This window comes from Haematobia irritans, chromosome 2, assembly GCF_050003625.1.
Source record: "Haematobia irritans isolate KBUSLIRL chromosome 2, ASM5000362v1, whole genome shotgun sequence".
Taxonomy (NCBI): Eukaryota; Metazoa; Arthropoda; class Insecta; order Diptera; family Muscidae; genus Haematobia; species Haematobia irritans.
Window position 1 is genome coordinate 174712063 of NC_134398.1, and position 24486 is coordinate 174736548.

At 31.7% G+C, this 24486-nt stretch overlaps 1 protein-coding gene across 8 annotated transcripts in view; it reads left to right on the plus strand.

Annotated features, from left to right (window-relative positions):
* Pde11 (Phosphodiesterase 11) overlaps positions 1-24486 on the plus strand; it is a 355629-nt gene that overhangs the window by 297636 nt on the left and 33507 nt on the right. For all 8 annotated transcript variants that reach the window (XM_075296862.1, XM_075296864.1, XM_075296859.1 and 5 more), the window contains one exon: positions 10998-11148. In XM_075296862.1, the coding sequence (XP_075152977.1) occupies positions 10998-11148 (151 nt within the window). The remainder of the gene's footprint in view (positions 1-10997; positions 11149-24486) is intronic.

Genomic DNA, 24486 nt, shown 5'->3' on the forward strand with positions numbered 1-24486 from the left:
CATTGGTAGGAATTTAATTGCTACACTAAACCATGCATATGTTCTCTTCTGGCTTGAATGCTTTGGTCCTTTTTAAGTGGGATTTTTGCTTTCCTCTAAACACATACACGTTCACCACACTGACACCTTAAATTGTATTGTGCTAGTAATGTTGACCATTAGAGGACCACGTACTTCAATGCTTCTCTATGGTTTAACATATTGCTGATGTTGTCATTAAAATGAATACGAGGCCTATTGAATCAATTAAAGGAAATCTAGATGTCAATTATATTAATTTAATTTAGAAAAATAAAACTAATACACAGCAAAAAAATTGGAAGTTGTTCAATTGGAATTATTCATGAACATTTCGTTTTACGACAATGCCAGGATCTTCCATTAATTTTTCCACTTCCGTTGAAGTTCTTTTTGACTAGTATTAGAAAATAAGCAATTTGGGGGTATAAAGCCCAAAATTTAAATTTTGGACAATAAAATGTCGCCAAAAAGAAAATTAAAAAAAAAAATGAAAATTAAATTAAAAATGTTTACCACCGCGGATATTTGAACATGTGCCTGTTGACTTTTTCACTTCCATAGAAAAAAGTATATTTCTACAAAAATATACGCCGAAAATAAAAAATAAAAGCGATGTATATAAAAAAGCAAACATACACCCTCAAAAAAATCGCTTCTTTAACATATGTTCCAAACATATTTTGCAGGAAGCACATATATTATTGCATACTGTCGAAACATTAATATTTTTGTTTTATGTGAACATATTATATGTTTGGAAGCACTTTGAGCCAAAAATATTATATGCTTGGAAGAATTTTTCCCAAACACGTTTGTGCTCATTCCCTAACATACTCGTAGTTTTCACTTCCACGAAATTTTTTAGTTATTGGCACCTTTTTCTGTAATACAAATAATGTTGAAGAAATTATTCACTTTTATAATTTTTTTTAAATTTTACCTTTCGCCTGCACGGAGAATCGAACCGAGGACCATACAGTTTGTAAGCCAACACTCTATCCACTGGGCTACGTAGCTGTTATAGCCACCAGTAGATAATTATCGTTTTAAGTTACATTTATATAGCATAGTTTGCAGCGCCCACGAGCCCATGCAAACATAACATTATTTAACAGAAACATACATTTGTTTGCCGCGTGGAGCAGTGGTTAGCATGTCTGCCTTGCATGCAAAGGGTCGTGGGTTCAATCCCTGATCCGACCGAACTTTTTTTTTTGTTTCTTTTTTTTTTTTTTTTAATTTACACGTTTATATTTATACTATATTAATTTTTTTTAAATGAAACTTCGAAATGTGTGTTATTAAATATTTATAGTCAGTAACAGTGCTTGATATAAACGAAATTGACTGATTTTTGCTTAAAATATTATTTTTTATTGCAAAAATAACAATTTTTTAATAAAAAACTGTTTATGTACAAAACTTTAAAATTTGGAAGGAATTCAAAAACTAACAAAAGAACGTGGAGTCGAGTATAAACATACATACATAATTTTATAATATAAACATAAATTTATTTAGGAGTGAACAGTTTTTTACTAGCATTTAACACCATCGCTCTAAAATTCCTTTTATTTGTCTTTAATAATTCATTTTAAAGAAAATAAACTTTTTAAATTGTTTTAGCTGCAAAACTCGAACTTAATGCCCGCTTTTATATTTGATGGTGTCCGTCAACTCCTCGTGGACTACTTTTTAATAAAGAGGAACTCAAGTTTGTTTTTTTACATTTTACTGTGTAATTTTTCACTATTTCCTCCTTATTTCATTTTACTGTCCCAACTCTAAAAAGAGTATAATGCCCTTTCGTTATTTTTATGAAGACCCCTGATTTATTTTAACGAAAAATTGTGCCCATAATGTCAAAATGATAAACAAAACACATGTTCACACATACATAAAATGCTGCTCTCAAGGCGAAAACATATGCTGTTTGTTTTTCAAATGTCTATTCTCTTGGTTCCGAATGTCTATTCTCTTTATTCAAATTAAATAATATTTAGACTTAAGCATATCAAATTTTTGGCCTGATCATAAAACAGTTTTCCGAAACAACATACAAGCGGTTTCACAGAAATTGTTGTCTTTTGATTCTTTCGCTGTGTTATGTTGATATCTTTCGTCAACTCTCCCGGTTTCCAACTCTATTTCTCTCTCTATACTCTCTCTGTCGCTTTGAATAAAATATCACAACATATATATGATTACTCGAAATTTGTAAATTTATATATGTTTGCATTCACACATATTATTTTTATGAAACATTCATGCCCCAAACATAATATATTCTAACATATTAACATAGATGTCCCAAACATTTAGTGTTAGTTTAGGAACATTACATGTTCGCACTTAAATATATTGTGGTTTAAAATCGTGCCCGAAACACATTTTGTTTATATCGGAACATATGAAAAACATATTTTTCTAACAGTGTACCTTTGAAAATTTGCTACTGGTGTGTGTATGTGTTCTTTATTTTTTCATGCATACTAATAAAAAACACCTCGAGAAAAAAGGCAGAACATACTCACAGTGGGCTTTGATACTATCAACTTACACAAAAATTAAAAATTTTAATTTTAAAAAGTTTTATAAAAATTTTGTAAAAATTTTATTATTTCTATATAGAATTTTGTCAAAATTTTATTTCTATATAAAATTTTGTCAACATTTTATTTCTAAAGAAAAGTTTGTCAAAATTTAATTTCTATAAAAAATTTTGTCTACATTTTATTTCTGTAGAAAATTTTGTCAAAATTCTATTAGACTAAAACATTTTGCCAACATTTTATTTCTATGGAAAATTTTGATAACATTTTATTTTTTATTTAAAAATTTGGTAAAAAAAAATTGTTATATAATAAGCGGATGATATGAGATCCTCCAAGAGGCTTCGCAAACAAAATCTGGGAATTGGTTTATATGGGGATTATGTATAAGTATGGTCCCATATGGACCAATTTTTTCGTGGTTGTTAGAGGGCATCTACTAGCACCACGTACCGATTTTCAACCGGATCTTACGAAATTTGCTCGTCCAATAGGCTCCACAAGTACAGTTGCCGCTTGTGCAAAATATAATCTACCTAAATCTAAAATTTTACTAAAACTATACCAAATATACAAAGTTTTATTTTAAAATTTTTGATCAAAAATTTGATTCTCTAGAAAATTTCGCAAAATTTTAGTTCTCTTAAAACTTTTGTCAAAATTTTATTTCTGTAGAAAATCTAGACAAAATTAACTTCTATAGCAACTATTGTCAAAATTTACCTCTATAGCAACTATAGTCAAAATTTACCTCTATAGAAAATCTTGGTAAAATTAACCTCTATAGAAAATTTTGATAAAATTTTATTTCTCAAGAAAATTTTGTAAACATTTTATTTCATAGGAAAATTTTGTCAAAATTTTTTTTTCTATAGAAAATTTTGTCAATTTTTTTTTTCTATAGAAAAATTTAGTCAAAATTCGCCAATTTTTTTTTTTTTGATAGAAAATTTTGTCAATTTTGTTTTTCTATTGAAAATTTTGTCAATATATTTTTCTATAGAAAATTTTGTCAATTTTTTTCCTGTAGATTTTTTTGTTTTTAATTTTTTTCCATAAAAAAGTTTGTGAAATTTTTTTTCTATAGACAATTTTCTAAAAATTTTATTTCTATAGAAAATTTTGTCAAAATTTTATTTTGTCAATATATTTTTCTATAGAAAATTTTGTCAAATTATTTCCTGTAGATGTTTTTGTTTTTAAATTTTTTCCATACAAAAGTTTGTGAAAATTTTTTTCTATAGAAAATTTTCTCAAAATTTTATTTCGATAGAAAATTTTGTCAAAATTTTATTTCGATAGAAAATTTTGTCAAAATTCGTTTCTATAGAAAATTATGTCAAAATTTTATCTCTCCAGAATATTTCGTCAAATTTTTTTTCTATAGAAAATTTTGTTAAAAATTTATTTCTGTACGTAATTTTGTCAAAATTGTATTTCTATAGAAAATTTTGTCAAAAGTTTTTCTTCAGAAAATGTTGTAAAAATGTTTTTGTCATTTTTTTTGCCAAAATTTTATTTCTATAGAAAATTTTGTCAAAATTTTATTTCTGTAGAAAATTTTGTCAAAATTTTATTTATATAGAAATTTTTGTCAAAATTTTAATTCTATAGAAAATGTTGTCAAAATTTTATTTCTATAGAAGATTTTGTCAAAATTTTATTTCTATAGAAGATTTTGTCAAAATTTTATTTCCATAGAAAATTTTGTCAAAATTTTATTTCGATAGAAAATTTTGTCAAAATTCGTTTCTATAGAAAATTTTGTCAAAATTTTATCCAGAACATTTCGTCAAATTTTTTTCTATAGAAAATTTTGTTAAAAATTTATTTCTGTACGTAATTTTGTCAAAATTTTATTTCTATAGAACATTTTGTCAAAAGCTTTTCTTCAGAAAATGTTGTAAAAATGTTTTTCCGTAGAAAATTGTGACAAAAATTTTCTATAGAAAATGTGTCAAAATCGTATTTCTATAAAAATTGAAGTACATCTTAGTTGCACGCACAGAAAAAACATGTTTGGACATGGTTGCCGCATCCATTTAATGCTTATTTAGAGTATGTAATTGTCGCGAAAACCATGTATTTTGTCTTTGTAAAAATAATTTTCGAGCGGAGAAAAATATATGTTGGCAATAAGCATTTAAATGGTTCTCAAATGCCGCAAACATGTTCTATTATTTAAATGATAGAATTTGAGACCATTATATGGTCAGGAAAATCATGTATCTGACCATTCAATTTTTTTACTTTTTTGCAGAGAAAAAAATATTTTTATAGTTTACGTATAGACATGTCTACAACCATTACATGGCCATAAAGACCATGTACATTGTTTTCGTGACCATTTAATTTTTTAATTTTTTTGCAGCGACAAGAATTTTATAAAAACATTGAACAGGTACACACGATTTTCATTTTGCGCGTCAGTCGTGTGTTGATTGTTTCTTGGAATGGACGGAGAATACGGAATTATTGTGTTTTGTGTTAATTTATTTATTCAGAAATGGCACGTGGTTTTATGTGAATACAAACAAGGAAAGTGTAATTGAAAAAAATATACCTGGTTTTTGTTCTGCATTTTGATATATGGTATAATTTATTTTTATTTGCAGTTACATGATGTCTGCGTTTGTACATTTGATGGTCACGAAGTAAATATGGAATGATTACTTATTGTTGAAATTGAACCAAACTAGAGTGTGTAAAAATATGTGAAGTTTGCTTGCACGACATTATAAATACAAATAAACAATGAATTAGTTTATAAATAAATAAAAACAAATAAATAAAGTTGATTTTGTGTTTTCTTTTCTCAAGTGGCGTCCTTTTTTCGACGACGAAAAAAGTTTTTTCATAAAAATCAAAACATTTTAGGTTGTGACCATGTTCTTTTAACTAGAAGAAAAACATTTTTGACGAATAACATAACATTTTAGATCGTGACCATTGTCTTTTAATGGAAACAAAATTCTTTTTATCAATATAATAACATTTAGGATGAGGACAATTGTATTTTTTTTAAGAACCATGTTCACTGAGCCAACATGGTTGCAGGTTAAAATGTTACATGGTCGCCGCAAAAATAGCTGCTATCATATTATTTTGCTCTTCGAATATGATTGTGGCAATCATGTTTCTTCTCTGCGTGTGGAGAGGAATATTTTGCAAAATCTACCAAACAGTAAAAAATCTTCCGTTTTTGGTGGAATTCTACCACCTGTGGCAACCATATCCGCCAGCCATATCTTGGGACGATTTATAGAGGGACTGCACCTAAATAGTTCGATATGACACATTTGCAATACCATCGGACTAACTTAAAAAAGACTATTTGTGCCAAGTTTTCAGTGGATAGCTTGTTTCGTTCGGAAGTTAGAGTGATTTCAACAGGCTGACGGGCGTGCTTGCATCGCTGAATCATAACACGACCCAGAATATATATACTTTATGGGGTCTGGGATCAATATTTCTATGTGTTACGAACGGAATGACAAAGTTTCTATACTCCCCATCCTATGATGGAGAGTATAAAATGTCATCAGAGAACTTCTACATTATATTTCAATACCTGACAAATCAGCTAATTTCCTTTCCTTATCCTGTCCATACTAACCTCGTACTTCCTATAGTTCTTGCTTCACCTGTATTTTGCACTTTTCTCTCCCTTTATTACTGGGGTACTTATTAATTTTCATATCTCGTTTCATGGTGTACCCTGTTAGTTCTACACCACTGCTGTCAACTGCTAATTAATCACAGGAGTGACCTTGACACTTAAAACAAAAGTCAAAATGTTTTCGCTGTAAATGCAAGAAGAAGGCTAACAGATTTAAAAAATGTGTGTATGCTAGGTCTGCTGTTCATTTAAATGTTTTTGTAAAAAGTTTTCTTTTGTCAGAGAAAGCAAACCCCCTTGTGGTTTTAATGTAAAATGAAAATTTATTGTTTTGAATTGTAGAAGATTAGCTTTGTTAACCATTGTGTTGCAGACCAACTTTCTAGAGATGGCTGTGTATAAATCAACTTAGCTGGTAATATATGAAAAGTTTTTGGGTTAATCGGCTTAGTGCAGTAGCAGAAGGAAATAACAGGCTGATTCAACAATAGAACTATGATTGCAAAATCTGTTAGGAAAAAAAGCGTGACAAATAAAGTTTAAAAAAATGTTCTGTTTGGATCCGGAAGTTATGCAGAATTGACTCACAAGCATCGAGTTTTACACGGGCTTGTAATTTGAAAGTAGTTTTTAATTCATTTACGTATATCAAACATTTGCTCATCGTTTATTATCATATTTGCTGAACTTTAATTTGTGCACAGGTCAAATTGGCGCCTTGCAAATGAAAAAGGAATACGGTAAAAAAAAACACTATGCCAAAAATGCAAGTCATATTTTTTTCTTTTGATTTTTATTACTCTCTCGATATTACAAAAATGAAACTCGTTCTTTTTCTTTTTGAATTTATTTGAATGTATGTATAGTGCGCATTTTTGCTATGGATATAAGAGACAAAAAGAAAAATACGATTGCATTCCTCCCTAACCAAAAGACGCATTGATGATTGTTCGCAAGTTGATTATAGTTCTCCAGTGTTGATTTGCATAGAACCGCGGTAATCGTTTGCCTTTTTGTCAAAGTTTCGTCCTTCCTTTCTTCCTCTTTGTCAAAATGAATATTTTTTGCGCTTGAAAAATTTTTGTCATCAAATTTGGGGTTTGTGAATGTAATACAAAGAATTACTGTGCTTGGCACCATTTGCTCTATGCACAATTTTGTTTTAAAGAATTACGTTCGTTTTATCTCTCTTTCCCCTTTCACACAACCAAGTTCATTGTGACACAAATTGAATTTGAATTTTCTCTTCATTTTTTTATGATTCCATCAGATTTTATTATGCAGTTTCAACTTTCAAATTATTATCCTCTTTTATTGTTGAATTTTGTCATGAAGAAAGTATGCTACTGTATAGAAAATTTAAACCAATTCTATAGAATTGATCTACTGTAAACAATATGAACAATAATATGCATTTTTCACTTTAAATGACCAAATACGGTATTTTCTAAAATGTGTCGATAAGAACTTCAACGAAAGTGGACAAAATTAATAGAGAATCTCGATATGCGCTTAAGAACACAATTCTTGTGGAATAACTTGTGATGGGACTTGTCCAATACACGTCTAAATATCGATTTTCAACTATATAAAGTTATATTTAAATTCTTTATCAGGGAGAAATTCTAAGACGATATAACCATGTCCGTCTGTCTGTTTGTCTCTTGTAATCACGCTACAGCCGGCGCTATCGTATTTAAATTTGCCACAGATTTATTTTTTGTTCGCAGGCAGGTCAAATACAAAGATGGTCTATATCGGTCCAGGTTTTGATATAGCTCCCATATAAGCCGACCCCCCTATTATTGGGGCCTTGGGCTATTAGAAACCGCCATTTTTATAAGATTTTTTTGAAATTGGAAATCTAGAAGTATTTAAGAACTGCACATTGGTGTGACGAAAATTGTGTTTATCGGTCCATATATAGTCTATATAGACCGATCTCTCGATTTGACTACTTGGGCTTTTGGGAACCGTAGTTGTTATCCAATTTGCCGGAAATTGGAAATCTAGAGGTATTTTACACAACAACTAATAGATATATGATTTTTATTGCTCCATTGTTTGGTATAACCCCTATCGACCCCTGATTTGGGGTCTTGGACTTCTAGAAGCCTTAGATTTTAACCAATTTGTCTTAAATTCGAAATCTAGCAGTATTTTAGGGTAGACAAAGGTGAAATGAATATGGTGTCTATCGGTCCATGCTTTGGTGTAACCTCCATGTAGACCGATCTCACGATTGGATTTCTGCAGCTTCTTGAAACCGCAGGTTTTCTCTGATTTTTCTAAAATTATAAATCGAAAGGTTATTTAGGGCCGTTAAAAAATAAATTCGATCAGCGTCTTATTTCTAGCAGTATTTTAGGGTAGACAAAGGTGAAATGAATATGGTGTGTATCGGTTCATGCTTTGGTGTAACCTCCATGTAGACCGAGCAGGTTTTCTCTGATTTTTCTAAAATTATAAATCGAAAGGTTATTTAGGGCCGTTAAAAATAAATTCGACCTGGGTCGTATTTATTTTGAAAATTTTGACATAATTTTCTGTAGAAATAAAATTTTGACAAAATGTTCCATATAAATAAAATTTTGATAAAATGTTCTATATAAATACAATTTTGATAAAATGTTATATAGAAATAAAATTTTGACAACATTTTCTCTAGAAATAAAAATTTGACAAAATTTCCATTGAAATAAAATTTTGAAAAAAAATTTATAGAAATGTAGTTTTGACAAAATTTTCTATAGACATTAAATTTTGACGAAACTTTCTATAGAACTAAAATTTTTACAAAATTTTCTGTAGACATAAAAATTTGACAAAATTTTCTATAGAAATAAACTTTTGACAAAATTTTTTATAGAAATAAAATTTTGACAAAATTTTCTATGGAAATAAAATTTTGACAAAATTTTCTATAGAAATAAAATTTTTACAAAATTTTCTATAGGAATAAAATCTTGACAAAATTTTCATGGAAATAAAATTTTGACAAAATTTTCGATAGAAATAAAAATTTGACAAAATGTTCCATAGAAATAAAATTTTGACAAACGTTTCTATAGAAATAAAATTTTGACAAAATTTTCTATAGAAATAAATTTTTGACAAAACTTTCTATAGAAATAAAATTTTGACAAAATTTTCTATAGAAATAAAATTTTGACAAAATTTTCTATAGAAATAAATTTTTGACAAAATTTTCTATAGAAATAAAATTTTGACAAAATTTTCTGTAGACATAACAATTTGACAAAATTTTCTGTATACATAACAGTTTGACAAAATTTTCTATAGAATAAAAATTTTGATAAAATTTTCTATAGAAATAAAATTTTGACATTATTTCCTCTAGAAATAAAAATTTGACAAAATTTCCATAGAAATAAAATTTTGAGAAAATTTTCTATAGAAATATAATTTGGCAAAATTTTCTGTAGAAATAAAATGTTGACAAAATTTTCTATAGAAATAAAATTTTGACAAAATTTTCTATAGAAAAAAAATGTTGACAAAATTTTCTATAGACATAAAATTTTGGCGAAATTTTCTATAGAACTAAAATTTTTACAAAATTTTCTATAGATATAAATTTTTGACAAAATTTTCTATCAAAATAACATTTTTACAAAATTTTTTATAGAAATAAAATTTTGACAAAATTTTCTATAGAAATAAAATTTTGACAAAATTTTCTATGGAAATAAAATTTTGACAAAATTTTCTATAGAAATAAAATTTTTACAAAATTTTCTATAGAAATAAAATCTAGACAAAATTTTCATGGAAATAAAATTTTGACAAAATTTTCGATAGAAATAAAAATTTGACAAAATGTTCCATAGAAATAAAATTTTGACAAACGTTTCTATAGAAATAAAATTTTGACAAAATTTTCTATAGAAATAAAATTTTGACAAAATTTTCTATAGAAATAAAATTTTGACAAAATTTTCTATAGAAATAAAATTTTGACAAAATTTTCTATAGAAATAAAATTTTCTATAGAAATAAAATTTTGACAAAATTTTCTATAGAAATAAAATTTTTACAACATTTTCTATAGAAATAAAATTTTGACAAAATTTTCTATAGAAATACAATTTTGACAAAATTTTCTATGGAAATAAAATTTTGACAAAATTTTCTATAGAAATAAAATTTTGACAAAATTTTCAGTAGAAATTAAAATCTTGAGTAAATTTTTTACTATGGGAAGTGTATCATTTGAGGTAGAGTTGCAAATTCCAGAAAGTAAAAATAGTCTCCTAATTTTTTTGAGTCCTACCCTATTTAGGTCTTGAAGCTCATTTTTATGGGGCTCATATTCTCCAGAAGATCATGTATAGCAATTTAGTGCTCCCGATTACCATGATAAAAGTTCGAATCCAAAATGATGATCGTTTGTCAAGTATTGGGATCAGTCTCTTTAGAAACCGGTTTTTGATAGCATGAACAGCAAGTTTGTAGTCTGGTGTAAACTAAGTACATTTAGGTCATTTAAAAACCCAAATCGTATTTATAATCGCCGCATTTTTAACTGTTGGAAATAACTAAACGTTCCTACTACTCAAGATGAGTTCAGTTGAGCAGCGGTGATGATAAGTATGATTTAGTTCATCAAATGACTTCAACTTAGTTAAAGGGTTACACTACTTTGTGTGAAATATTTGTCAAGGCATTAACCGACATAAATAAATAAAAAATAAAAACTTTAATAAAAGATTTAGTTACGATAATTATAACATAAATTAAATCCTTCATTGAATTATTTTTTTAATTTCATTATATTTTTTCAGATGTCTAGTTTCAAAACTTTTTGATGTTTGTCCGCGTAGCACTGTTGAAGAAATGGAACAGCAAGATGAAGTTCAAATTGCATGGGGTACAGGAATTGCTGGTCATGTTGCCGAAAGTGGTGAACCTGTAAATATTCCTGATGCATATAAGGTAAATTCTAATAATGCTGATATTTAATATTTTGAAAATAATACAGAATGGAAGAAATTTGGTCAAAATATTTTGGTGTATTTGGAGCATTGTAATCATTAAAAAAAAAAAAAAACAAAAGCTAATTAAAAGAAAAATAAACTGCTTCACGAAGGTATGACTTGTGCCAGAATCCCCTAAACCAAGGAGTAGGATCAACTAAAGCGTCCCAGCAAAAAAGCGTCGCCAAAAAAAGCAGGGAAAATTGAGCCGGAAGCGATGAATTTAACATGGGCTTGTCATAGGATGGATGTCCACCATTTCAACAGCTGTTGCACTGAATTTGCATTACTTCTTAAGGTGTGATCCGAATTCAGTGTTTTTGGATGTGAATTAAACAATTTTGTGATATTTTGCTAAATAAATACTTTATTTAATTTTTTATGCATTCCAACGCTTGTCTGAAACTTTCGCATTCAAAAATTTACAAAAATTCGTAATTTTTCTAGAATGGATAATGCATTTTTATCGACAAAATTTTAATAATTCGTACCATTTTATTAATTCTTACTCAGTTTTTAATCTAGTTGAAATAAAAAAAGTTAAAAATACCCACACTGAAAAAAATATTTACGTGATATTAAAGATAACGCAACCTACATTTTAGGATGCGAAATTTAAAAAAAATAAAGGACAAATTTCTTTAAAACAATGAAATTTTAATTAAAATAAACTATAATCTTTGCTTCAAAATTTTTTTCATTAAATTTAGGACACAAATTTTGTAAATTTGCGTCCCTCAGTTAAAGTCGCATGTCTTTCAACTAGGGCTAATTTTCCTTAAAGTAAAGAAACACATTTTTAATTTAAAGAAATTGTCCTCAAATTAACTGAAATATTGAAACTTTAGATTTAATATAAAAACGCTTCAAATATAGACTAAGACTTATTTTGAGGATTTAGCGTCTTTGGTTTAAAGTTTTTTTTTTTTTTTTGAATTAAGAAAACATTTTTTACTTTGAAGTATCCGTTATAATTTGGATTTTTAAACTGGCATTTGTTTCTACGTGAGTACCTTTATTAATATACAGTGCAAAGAGAATGAGAATTTGGTAAATGAGATCTGTATCCTAATTTTAATTTTATTGGTCCTAGATTTAAAGCCAGATAGGTCGCTAAAAATTTCTTTATTTTAAAGAAGCCGCATCTTTGGCTCGGAATCAATACCAAAATCCCTAAGGGAAGGTCAACATCTTTGGATCCAAGTAAACTTTTTTTTGAGTGCATTAAAAATATGAAAAAGTCCAGTTATAAAAAATTTAATTAAAAAAACATCCTGTGTAACTAAAATAAAGAACATGTTCGAGAAAATATTTTTGGAAGTGCTTTTAAAGTTGTGCCTTTAGAAGAACTTCCAATTTTTGTTTGCTGGGGTGTTTCAAGAGAGTAATATTATTATTGAATGTACAAATATTGTCTTCTCGCTTAAAAGCAGTGTGTGTCAAATTTCCACTTTTTATACCCTCCACCATAGGATGGGGGGCTATATTAACTTTGTCATTCCGTTTGTAACACACCGAAATATTGCTCTAAGACCCCATAAAGTATACATATTCTAGGTTGTGATGAAATTCTGAGTCGATCTATGTATGTCCGCCCGTCCGTCCGTCTGTTGAAATCACGCTAACTTCCGAACGAAACAAGCTATCGACTTGAAACTTGGCACAAGTAGATTTTATTGATGTTGGTCGGATGTTATTGCAAATGGCCCATATCGGATCACTTTTATGTATAGCCCCCATATAAACCGATCTTCAGATTTGGCTTGCGGAGCTTGTAAGAGAAGCAAATTTCATCCCATCCGACTTAATTTTGGGACATGGTATTGGTATATAGTCTCTAACAACCATGCAAAAATTGGTCCACATCGGTTCATAATTATATATAGCCCCGATATAAACCGATTCCCATATTTGGCTTGCGGAGCTTCAAAGAGAAGCAAATTTCATCCGATCCGGCTTAAATTTGGTACAAAGTGTTGGTATATGGTCTCTAACAACTATGCAAAAATTGGTCCATATCGGTTCATAATTATATATAGCCTCCATATAAACCGATCCCCAGATTTGACCTCCGGAGCCTCTTGGAGGAACAAAATTCATCCGATCCGGTTGAAACTTAGTACGTGGTGTTAGTATATGGTCTCTAACAACCGTGCAAAAATTGGTCCATATCGGTTTATAATTATACATAGCTCCCATATAAACCGATCCCCCGAGATATATAGCACTTATATAAACCCATCCCTAGATTTGTCCTCCGGATCCTCTTGGAGGAGCAAAATTCATCCGATCCGGTTGAAACTTAGTATGTGGTGTTACTATACGGTATCTAACAACCATGCAAAAATTGGTCCATATCGGTTCATAATTATATATAGCCCTCATATAAACCGATCCCCAGATTTGGCTTGCGGGGCTTCTAAGAGAAGCAAATTTCATCAGATCCGACTGAAATTTGGAACATGGTGTTGGTATATAGTCTCTAACAACCATGCAAAAAGTGGTCCACATCGGTTAATAATTATATATAGCCCCAAATAAAAAGCGATCCTCAGATTTGACTTGCGGAGCCACGAAGATCCAAAAATAATCTACCAAAATTTTATTGCCATAGAAAATTTTGTAAAAATTGTATATTTCTATAAAAAATTTTGTAAAGCTTTTTTAGAAAATTTTGTCAACATTTTATGTCTTTAGGAAATTTTGTAAAAATATAATTATAGAAAATTTTGTCAACATTTTATTTCTATAGAAAATTTTGTCAAAATTTTATTTCTATAGAAAATTTTGTCAGAATTTTATTTCTGTAGAAACTTTTGTCAAAATGTTATTTCTGTAGAAAATTTATGAAGCATTTCATAGTTGGAGAATTTTACCAATCTACCAAACAGTAAAAAATCTGCCATTTTTGGTAGACTCGTGTTTATACTTGTATATTGTCCCCATATGAAGCCACCCCCATATTTAAATTCTGGCTCTATAATTACCGCACAAAAGTTAATATCGGTTCATAATTATTTCTTTTCTATATGTACCGGTCAAGAACTGAATATATACGTATTTAATCGACCTTTCTTTTGTCTACTATATATCCCGCATGGACTAACTTACTATTTAGAAGATGATGTTAAGAAATTTTAAGATGCCGCAACCCAAGCAATTTAATTGTGGATGACCGTCTTTAGTAGAAGTTTCTACGCAATCCATGGTGGAGGGTACATAAGATTCGGCCTGGCCGAACTTACGGCCGTATATACTTGTTTAATATATCATTTGAACAGTTTTCCCTCTCCAACCATAGTGTTATCAAGCTGTCAATTCTGACGCCTGAAAATATGTAAAGAAATTGTTCTTGTCTAAGTAAACCTGGTTCTGCCATTAAGTGTTGATTTCACAGATTGGTTTTTGATGAAAATGAAATGATTCATGGGTTTGTTTAAATCTAATGATCTTGTTTAGAGAACGACTTAATTGGTATGTTTCCTTTGTAAAAAAAAATGCGCCTGTTACTAGTTATGGAAAAATTCACGAAATGGTTTCGTATTATATCATACACGCAGAGAAGGAATATGATCACCTCAAATATGTTTTAAGAGCTGCTCGCCGAAATCAGATACATGATTGCCGACAAAATAACATGGTTGCGAAAACCATGTTACATGGTCACCACCCAAAAATAACATTTTGCTCTTAAAACATGTTTGAGGTGATCATATTCCTTCTCTGGGTGTAGGTAGGCATTTTTACTGGTGGCCTTATCTACCTCTGCACCCGCAGAAAATAAAAAATATCAAAAGTCAAATGAAAATTCCGGAGGGAAGAGCCTAAAATTTCTGGCCTCTTGATCCCTTCTATCGAAAACTTCTTCGCTTAAATTACAAGCATCAGTGAAATGGCGATCTTATGTCATCTTGAACACAATACAATTCCACCCCCCCACATGAGTATTGCTACTCAATGAAATTGACATTTTCGTCGTTATTTATTTCTTGTATACGTACACACTGTTTTTTTTTTGTCTCAAAAAACATACAAAGTATATAATAAAATATTTATTGAGACTTCTCTCATTGTTAATTTAAACAAAATCAAAAAAAAAAAAATTAAATTCTTTCAATGGCCGGTATTCATTGGCCGATAAAATATACAAAGTAATCCAAAATATTCCCTACAAAAAATTTAAGTAAACAAGTGCGATACGACGCAGCATAGAAAGTCGAGTCTTTGATGATTATGAAATTTGGCAGTAGACTCAATGAAAATAAACCGCATGGAGTACAATGACATCAAATGTCGCCAAATGAGACATTTCCATTATGGGAAATTATAAATTGAAATACAAATAAGCAAATAAACATGAATGACTTGCAAAGATGGCAGTTACAGTTTTTTTCCTAGATGATTTCTCAAAAAAACATTCCCATAGGTTTTAGCTTATGAATATATAAACAGGTAATTTTCCCACAAAAAAAAACAACTTAGCTAATTAATTTAAATATAAATATTTATGGCATTATTAATAATTTATTATTAATGCATATCAAATTTCAGTATAAAAGAAAATAATAAGCTATTTTTTGTACCCGACTAGTGTGAGAGAATAGTAGGTCCTATGTTGGTAAAACATTATTTCAGGAAGCTAAATAATATGATCCAATGTTGACAAAGAAATAAAAACCAAAATGGGGTAGCACTCCTAAAAATAATATGGAAAACTTTAAATTCGATTTTTTTTCTATTTCGCTCTATTTTCGCTTTCTGGGACATCGGTGGCACTATGCACACCTTTGTTGAAAGTCATCGTTGTGCACTGGTTAACATAGCCGCATTGCAAACAAAGGATCATGGGTTCAATCGTAGTTCCGATCAAATATCAAAATGATTTTCAGTGGCGACATTTCTGATTATTTCTCTAAGTGGTTTCACTTTTTGTTGTTTCGCTCAGCATTGTATTGTATATTTGCGTGTACTGGCCTTCGGTCGGGGTTTCACATTTTTTTCTAGAGATATGGAGTGATATTAATTGGGTGAATTAAGACTTTCTCCTAACGCGAATGCAATACGATAACGTGGACAAACCTTGGCCGAGGTTCAAGGACAGAGTCCAAAGTGGTCTAACGCCAGAGCAAAATGTTATTTTTGGACGGAGACCATTTATTTTCTCAAAAAGCATATGTCTGACTCCGGCGACCATGTATATGTTTGCCGAGAAAACAACAGATTTGCGACAAAAATGTTCCATGGTCACCATCCAAAAATAACATTTTGCTCTCGAAACATGGTTGAGGTGATCATATTCCTTCTCTGCGTGTATTCTTCTATTTTCTTCTAAAAAATTTCACAGTCTTCGGGTGAAAATGAGCTCCAAAACCAAAATGAAATAGGGACACAAATGTGGAGCGATGGTTCATAATGAATATGAGATCCATGAAAATAGGCCTTAACAAAATTTAACTGAAGCATGAAAATCGACCACAAAAAATTAGGGTCCATTTGAACTTTTAATATAAAGGACCATGTGAAAATGAACCCTAATTGATGGTAAAAATATGAGTTCTAAGAAAAAAAACATTAATAGATCCCAGCAAAAAAAAATTGGAAGTTATTCCACAAACAGTTCTTGTAAAGCGCATCCCTGAATCCCCCATCAAGGGTATGTTTTTTTCAGATATGAACCGAAATACCTGCCGATTCAAAAATACATTATTTACCCTTTACCTTTCAAATTTCAAACGCGTAACACAAAATGTTAGTCATAACTTATATATTTTTTTGGATTCGCTGTCATAACTGTCATGCAACCAGGGCAGTTGATAGAATTCTACCAAACGTGATCAATTTTTTACTGTTTAGTAGATTGATAGAATTCTTGATGTTTTGATAGATTTTACAAAATATTCCTCTCCAACAAGAGGTACTTCAAAATTTTCTATAGAAATACATTTTTGACAAATTTCCTCTAGAAACAAAATTTTGAAAAAAAAAATTCTACGGAAAAGAAAATTTTGAAAAATTTTCTATACCGAAAAAATCGGTGAAAATTGTCATTTATGGGGTTTTGAGCATGAAGATGAAAATTGTCCAACTTAATATATTCAGCATTTTTGCTTGTCTAGTCAAGAGCTACAACTTTGCTGACGGCTGCAAAAACAATCACACCATTTTTCGAGGTAATTATAGCCATTACTTTAAAATATGGGCGAGGCCCGCCCATTTTTTCCAAAACCCATTTTTTTAATAACTTGAAATCTACTCACCAAATTTTGTGAAGCTAACTTGGTGGGCAGTATTTTATACCGCTAAAATCATGATTTCGCCCATAGTGAACAGTGGTGAACTTCTCTGCCATCACTGAGTGCTGCCCGATTCTATGGTTAGCTCAATGACAAGGGACCTCTTTTATATAGCTGAGTACGAACAGCATTCTAAGTTGCTGTAAAACCACTTAGAAAAGCTTTGATACACTCAGAAATGTTACCAGCATTACTGAGAGAAAAGAAAATTTTGAAAAATTTTCTGTGGAAAAAAAAAGTTTTCTATAGAAATAAAATTTAAATTAAATAAAATTTTGACTAAAGTCAATATTAAATAATAAAGCGTAAGATAATTTTTATACCCTCCACCATAGGATGGGGGTATATTAACTTTGTCATTCCGTTTGTAACACATCGAAATATTGCTCTAAGACCCCATAAAGTATATATTCTGGGTCGTGGTGAAATTATGTGTCGATCTGAGCATGTCCGCCCGTCCGTCTGTTGAAATCACGCTAACTTCCGAACGAAACAAGCTATTGACTTGAAACTTGGCACAAGTAGTTGTTATTGATGTAGGTCGGATGGTATTGCAAATGGGCCATATCGCTCCACTTTTACGTATAGCCCCCATATAAACGGACCCCCAAATTTGGCTTGAGATTGCTCTAAGAGAAGCAAATTTCATCCGATCCGGTTGAAATTTGGTACATGGTGTAAGTATATGGTCTCTAATGACCATGCAAAAATTGGTCCACATCGGTCCATAATTATATATAGCCCCCATATAAACCGATCCCCCGATTTGGCTTGCGGAGCCTCTAAGAGCAGCAAATTTCATGCGATCCGGCTAAAATTTTGTACATGGTGTATGTATATGGTCTCTAATGACCATGCAATTATCCATAATTATATGTAGCCCCTATATAAACCGATCACCAGATTTGACCTTCGGAACCTCTTGGAAGACCAAAATTCATCTGATTCAGTTGAAATTTGGTACGTGATGTTAGTATATGGTATCCAACAACCACGCAGGAATTGGTTCATATCAGTCCATAATTATCCCCAGATTTAACCTCTGGTGCCTTTTGGAGAAGCAAAATTCATCCGATCTGGTTGAAATTTGGTACGTGTGGTAGTATATGATATTTAACAACCATGCCAAAAGTGGTCCATATCATTCCATAATCATATATAGCCCCCATATAAACCGATCCCGAGATTTGGTTTTGTGCTAGTATATAGCCGCTAACAACCATGCCTAACTAGGTCCATATCGCTCTATAGTTATATATAGCCCTCAGATAAATCGATCCCCAATCACACAAAAATTGGTCCATATCAAGTTCAGAATTCTATATAGCCCCCATATAAGTGACCCCCATATTTCAATTCTGGCTCTCTACGTACCGTGCAAAAGTCCATGTCGATTCGTAATTATTTGTAGACTTACCTATACATAACTCTTTGTCTAATATATACCTCGTATGGACTAACTCCCAATTTAGAAAACGATGTTAAGAAGTTTTAAGATACCACAACCCAAGTAATTCGATTGTGGATGACGGTCTTTTGTAGAAATTTCTACGCAATCCATGGTGGAGTGTACATAAGATTCAGCCTGGCCTAACTTACGGCCGTATATACTTGTTTTTTTTTTCATAATAACCACAAAAATTTAATCAAGCACTGCAAAATAGTATTATTTTATTTGGTAGTTTTTCGGTTAGGTTAAGTTAGGTGGCAGCCCGATGTATCAGGCTCACTTAGACTATTCTGTCCATTGTGATACCACATTGGTGAACTTCTTTCTTATCATTGAGTGCTGCCCGATTCCATGTTAAGCTCAATGACAAGGGACCTCCTTTTTATAGCCGAGTCCGGCGTTTCACATTACAGTGAAACCACTTAGACAGTGAAACCCTCAGAAATGTCACCAGCATTACTGAGGTGGGATAATCCACCGCTGAAAAACTTTTTGGTGTTCGGTCGTAGCAGGAATCGAACCCACGACCTTGTGTATGCAAGGCGGGCATGCTAATCATTGCACCACGGTGGCTCCCTAGTTTTTCAGTAAAATATTCTTAAAATTTTGGTAGATTATTTTTGGTTCGAATGGCAACCGTGCATGCAATCCACCCAAAATTGAATCTGGGCCCAATTTTTTATCATTTATTATTTTTTAGTATTTCTAGCCAATTCGTTGACCTACAAAAAAAAAAGAATTAAAGCAAATATGCTTAAGAAATATCCTTCAAGTCTTCCATGAAGAGATGCATATAATGCCTTCATTGTTCTGATATAAATTTTGACCAAAAACACTTCTGCGCTTTCCTGTAACTCCTTGTGGTTGTTAAGCATCTTCTTACACTCTCTACTCTCAATGATTGTATAAAAAGTAAAACTTTTAAGACTTATATATCTTACATGACTTACAATGTGCATTTAAAGTTTTTTTTTAAGAACGTTTTGTTGCACAATAAATTCCCCTGCAACAATGTCGAACGAAAAACAAAAGTCACTTTGTTCTTACTTTTTCGTATTTTCATCGTCAATCCTTTTGTATCCATATGGATTACATTTAAAAAGATATATATCTTACTTAACTTTTTGGCTATTCTTGGAATTTCGTTCGAAGAATACAAAGAAAGTGAATTCACTTTGAAAGTGGAAGGCATCTGGGATTTGGCTATGTTTTATGTAAACGTATATTAAGATGGATGGTGTGGGTTAGTTAAGCGAAGACATTTTTAGGAATTTGTGTGTTTTATTCTTTGATCATGAAGAGATAATATCTTTGATTATGAAAAAATATATATAAATTACTTTTTAGGGACAAAGAACTAAGAATAAAGGGTGATACGGTCAAAATTTGGTCAAGGGAAAACGCGTGTAAATCGGTGAAATCGTTTATTTAAGAAATCAAATTAAATTTCTTTTTCAAGTTCAATTAGTATACAATTCAGGAAAAATATTCAGTTTGGCTTTCGCTTTTCCAAATCCGAATTGCCGGGCCTCACGCTTGACACCTGCCATCAGATTTTGTACAGCCACCTTGTCCACCTTCTTCGCCGCAGAAAGCCAGTTTGCCTTGAACTGCTGCTCGTCCTTAGCAGTTTTTTTTGGTCTTCTTTAGGTTCCGCTTGACAATAGCCCAGTATTTCTCAATTGGGCGGAGCTCTGGCGTGTTGGGAGGGTTCTTGTCCTTGGGAACCACCTGCACGTTGTTGGCGGCGTACCACTCCATGGCCTTTTTACCGTAATGGCAAAATGCCAAATCCGGCCAAAACAGTACGGAACAACCGTGTTTCTTCAGGAAAGGTAGCAGACGTTTATTCAAATACTCTTTCACGTAAATTTCTGACAGTCCCGGAAGCTATGAAAATGCTGCTTTTCAAGCCACAGGTACAGATGGCTTGTCAAATCAGATATTTCTTTGCGAACTTTGACAGTTTTATGTGCTTGAAAATATCTGCTACCTTTCCCCTTCCTTTTGCCGTATAAAACTCCTGTCCCGGAAGCTGCTTGTAGTCGGCTTTGACGTAGGTTTCGTCGTCCATTACCACGCAGTCAAACTTCGTCAGCATCGTCGTGTACAGCCTCCGGGATCGCGCTTTGGCCGTCGTATTTTGTTTATCATCGCGATTTGGAGTCAATACCTTCTTGTAAGTCGATAGTCCGGCTCGTTTTTTGGCTCGATGCACGGTTGTAGACGATACACCCAGCTTATTTGCGGCATCTCGGAGAGAGAGGTTAGGGTTTCGCTTGAAACTACCGGCAACTCTCTTTGTCGTCTCAGCGGCTTCCGGTTTTCGATTTCCCCCCGATCCAGACTTCCTGGCTGGCGACAAACGTTCCCCAAATACTTTAATTACATTTTAACGGTTGATTTGGCAACTTTTAGCGATTTTGCCAGCTTTGCGTGCGAGTAGCTCGGATTTTCGCGATGCGCGAGCAAAATTTTGATACTCTGCTCTTCTTGCTTGGACGGCATTTTGACAACTGAAGAGTGAATTCCAAAATCAAAATAGGAGCAACATTCTACACACACACACCTTCAAAATGAGGGGTGTTCAGGTTTTTTTAATGCAAAATTGAAAGAAATACGTCAAGTTTATATTGACCAAATTTTGACCGTATCACCCTTTATGACTATTAATTTTATTTTGTGCTCTTTTTATATAGAGGGCTTGAGTTGTTTATACGAGTATAAAGGATTTTTCAGTTCATCGACAGAGAGTAAAGGTTTTCTTTTCTTTTTTTTTAGTGTACGTTTTTGTGAAATTTTGAAGAGTTTTATAATTTTTCGTGGAGTAAAACTGAAAATGTTGTAAGATGTCATTGGAAATGTTTACATGTGATTGTTTGTAGAAATCTCCAGTTATATGCCATGGTAAAACTATCTGCATTTGGCTGCTAATGAATGAATGAATGATATTTTTCAAAAACACTCAGGTTTAAAAATTTTGAATGTTTATAGCTTTATAGGCTGCATTTTTACCTTGATTGTTTGGTAAAATTTTCAATAGTTCATGAGCTGTAGTCGGAAAACCAACAAAATCGGTGAAAAGTTGTCATTTTTGAGGCTTTGAGCATGAAGATGAAAATTTTCCAACGCTCACAAAAAATCGCTTCTGTAACATATACTCCCAAAGATATTTTGCTTCAAGCATATATATTTTTGAGTATTGCCCAAACATTTATATGTTTGATCTCTTCCAATATATAATATGTTTGAAAGCATATTGGTCTAAACAATATATGTTTGGGTAGTCTAAGTTCCAAACATTTTGTATTTTTGCATCCAAATTCAATAATGTTGTCTTCCAAAAAACAATATGTTATTATGTGAACATATAATATGTTTGGAAGCATTTTGCACCCAAAAATATTATATGCTTAAAAAAAATTCTCCCAAACAATATTGTTCTCAAAATTTTATTTATTTATTTATATATTTACAATCATAATGAATTATGAAAATAAACAGGTAATATAGGTGCTAACAACATAGGTTTTCGACCTGAATGCTCAAAATTTTGTTTCTGCCCAATTGTATATTCCCCCACATCTTTCTCACTTCCACGAGATTTTTTAGTTCTTAGCACCTGTTTCTGTAATACAAACATTGGAGAAGAAATTATTCAATTGTATGATTTTTTTTATTTTAATTTTACCTTTTGCCGGACGGGGATTCGAACAGCGGACCACACAGTTTGTAAGGATCAAAGAAGTAGCTGATCAATTGCCCAAGGAAAAATAAAATGTTAATTTTGTAATAACAAGCAACAACCACCAACTTAATTCAATGTCGCTCCCTGTTAAATAGCGCTCCAAGCTACTAAACACATATATTTTTATAGGCTATTTCTAAATTAATATATGTTTGCATCCAAGCATATTATATTTACAAACATTTTATGTCCCAAACATAATATGTTCTAACATATTAACATATATGTCCCAAACATGTTATGCTAGTTTATGAACATTATATGCTTGCACTCAAAAATATTGTGTTTAAAAATTTGTGTTCCAAACATATAATGTTTATAGCCAAACATATGAAAAACAGTCTTTTTCATCCGTGTAGTCAAGAGCTACAACTTTGCTGACGGCTGCAAAAACAATCATACCATTTTTCGAGGTAATTATTACTTTAAAAAGGGGACTTGGCCCGCCCATTTTTTCTAAAATCAATTTTTTTAATAACTACAAATCTATTCACCAAATTTTGTGAAGTTAACTTGGTGGGTAGTATTTTTTACCGCTAAAATCATGATTTCGCCCATAGTGCACAGTGGTGAACTTCTCTCTCATCACTGAGTGCTGCCCGAATCTATGGTTAGCTCAATGACAAGGGACCTCTTTTCTATAGCCGAGTCCGAACGGCGTTCTACGTTGCTGTAAAACCACTTAGAAAAGCTTTGATACACTCAGCAATGTTACCAGCATTACTGAGAGGAGATCATCCACCGCTGAAAGACTTTTTGGTATTTGGTTGAAACAGGCATTGAACTCATGATCCTTTGTTTGCAAGTCGGGCATGTTAACTATTGTACCACTGTGGTTCCCTCTTGTTCGGTTCCCTTTTTGTTTTTGGATCCCATACAATGTGTCAATCGCTCAAAAAAAAAGGCTCGTAACGATTGGTCGAAAGAAATGCTCCAAAAATACGAAACATATCTATGACATTGTAACAGGCGATGAAGCCAATGATCGCCTGTTTTTTCGGAGAAAAAAACTGAGGCTCAAAGAACTGCATTTTTGACCTGACTTCGAACTGCACGAATTCTTTTTATTCCCGTACGTAAAAAATAAAATGAGAAGCCCACGTTTTTCGACACCTGAAGGAGCGGTTGATGCGTTCAGAATTCATGTTTTCGAGATATTTCAATAAGAGTGGAAAATTTCCTTGGGCAATTGGTTCAAACGCTTTTTTCATACGCATGTAACAACAAAAATGATTTTTATACCCTCCACCATAGATGGGGGTATATAAACTTTGTCATTCCGTTTGTAACACATCGAAATGTTGCTCTAAGACCCCATAAAGTATATATTCTGGGTCGTGCTGAAATTCTGAGTCGATCCGTCTGTTGAAATCACGCTAACTTCCGAACGAAACAAGATATCGACTTGAAACTTGGCACAAGTAGTTGTTATTGATGTAGGTCAGATAGTATTGCAAATGGGCCATATCGGTCCACTTTTACGTATAGTCCCCATATAATTGGACCCCCAAATTTGGCTTGCGATTGCTCTAAGAGAAGCAAATTTCATCCGATCCGGCTGAAATTTGGTACATGGTGTTAGTATATGGTCTCTAACAACCATGCACAAATTGGTCCACATCTGTCCATAATTATATATAGCCCCCATATAAATCGATCCCCAGATTTGGCTGGCGGAGCCTCAAAGAGAAGCAAATTTCATCCGATACGGCTGAAATTTGGTACATGGTATTAGTATATAGTCTCTAAGAACCATTCAAAAATTGGTCCATATCAGTCCATAATTATATATAGCCCCTATATAAA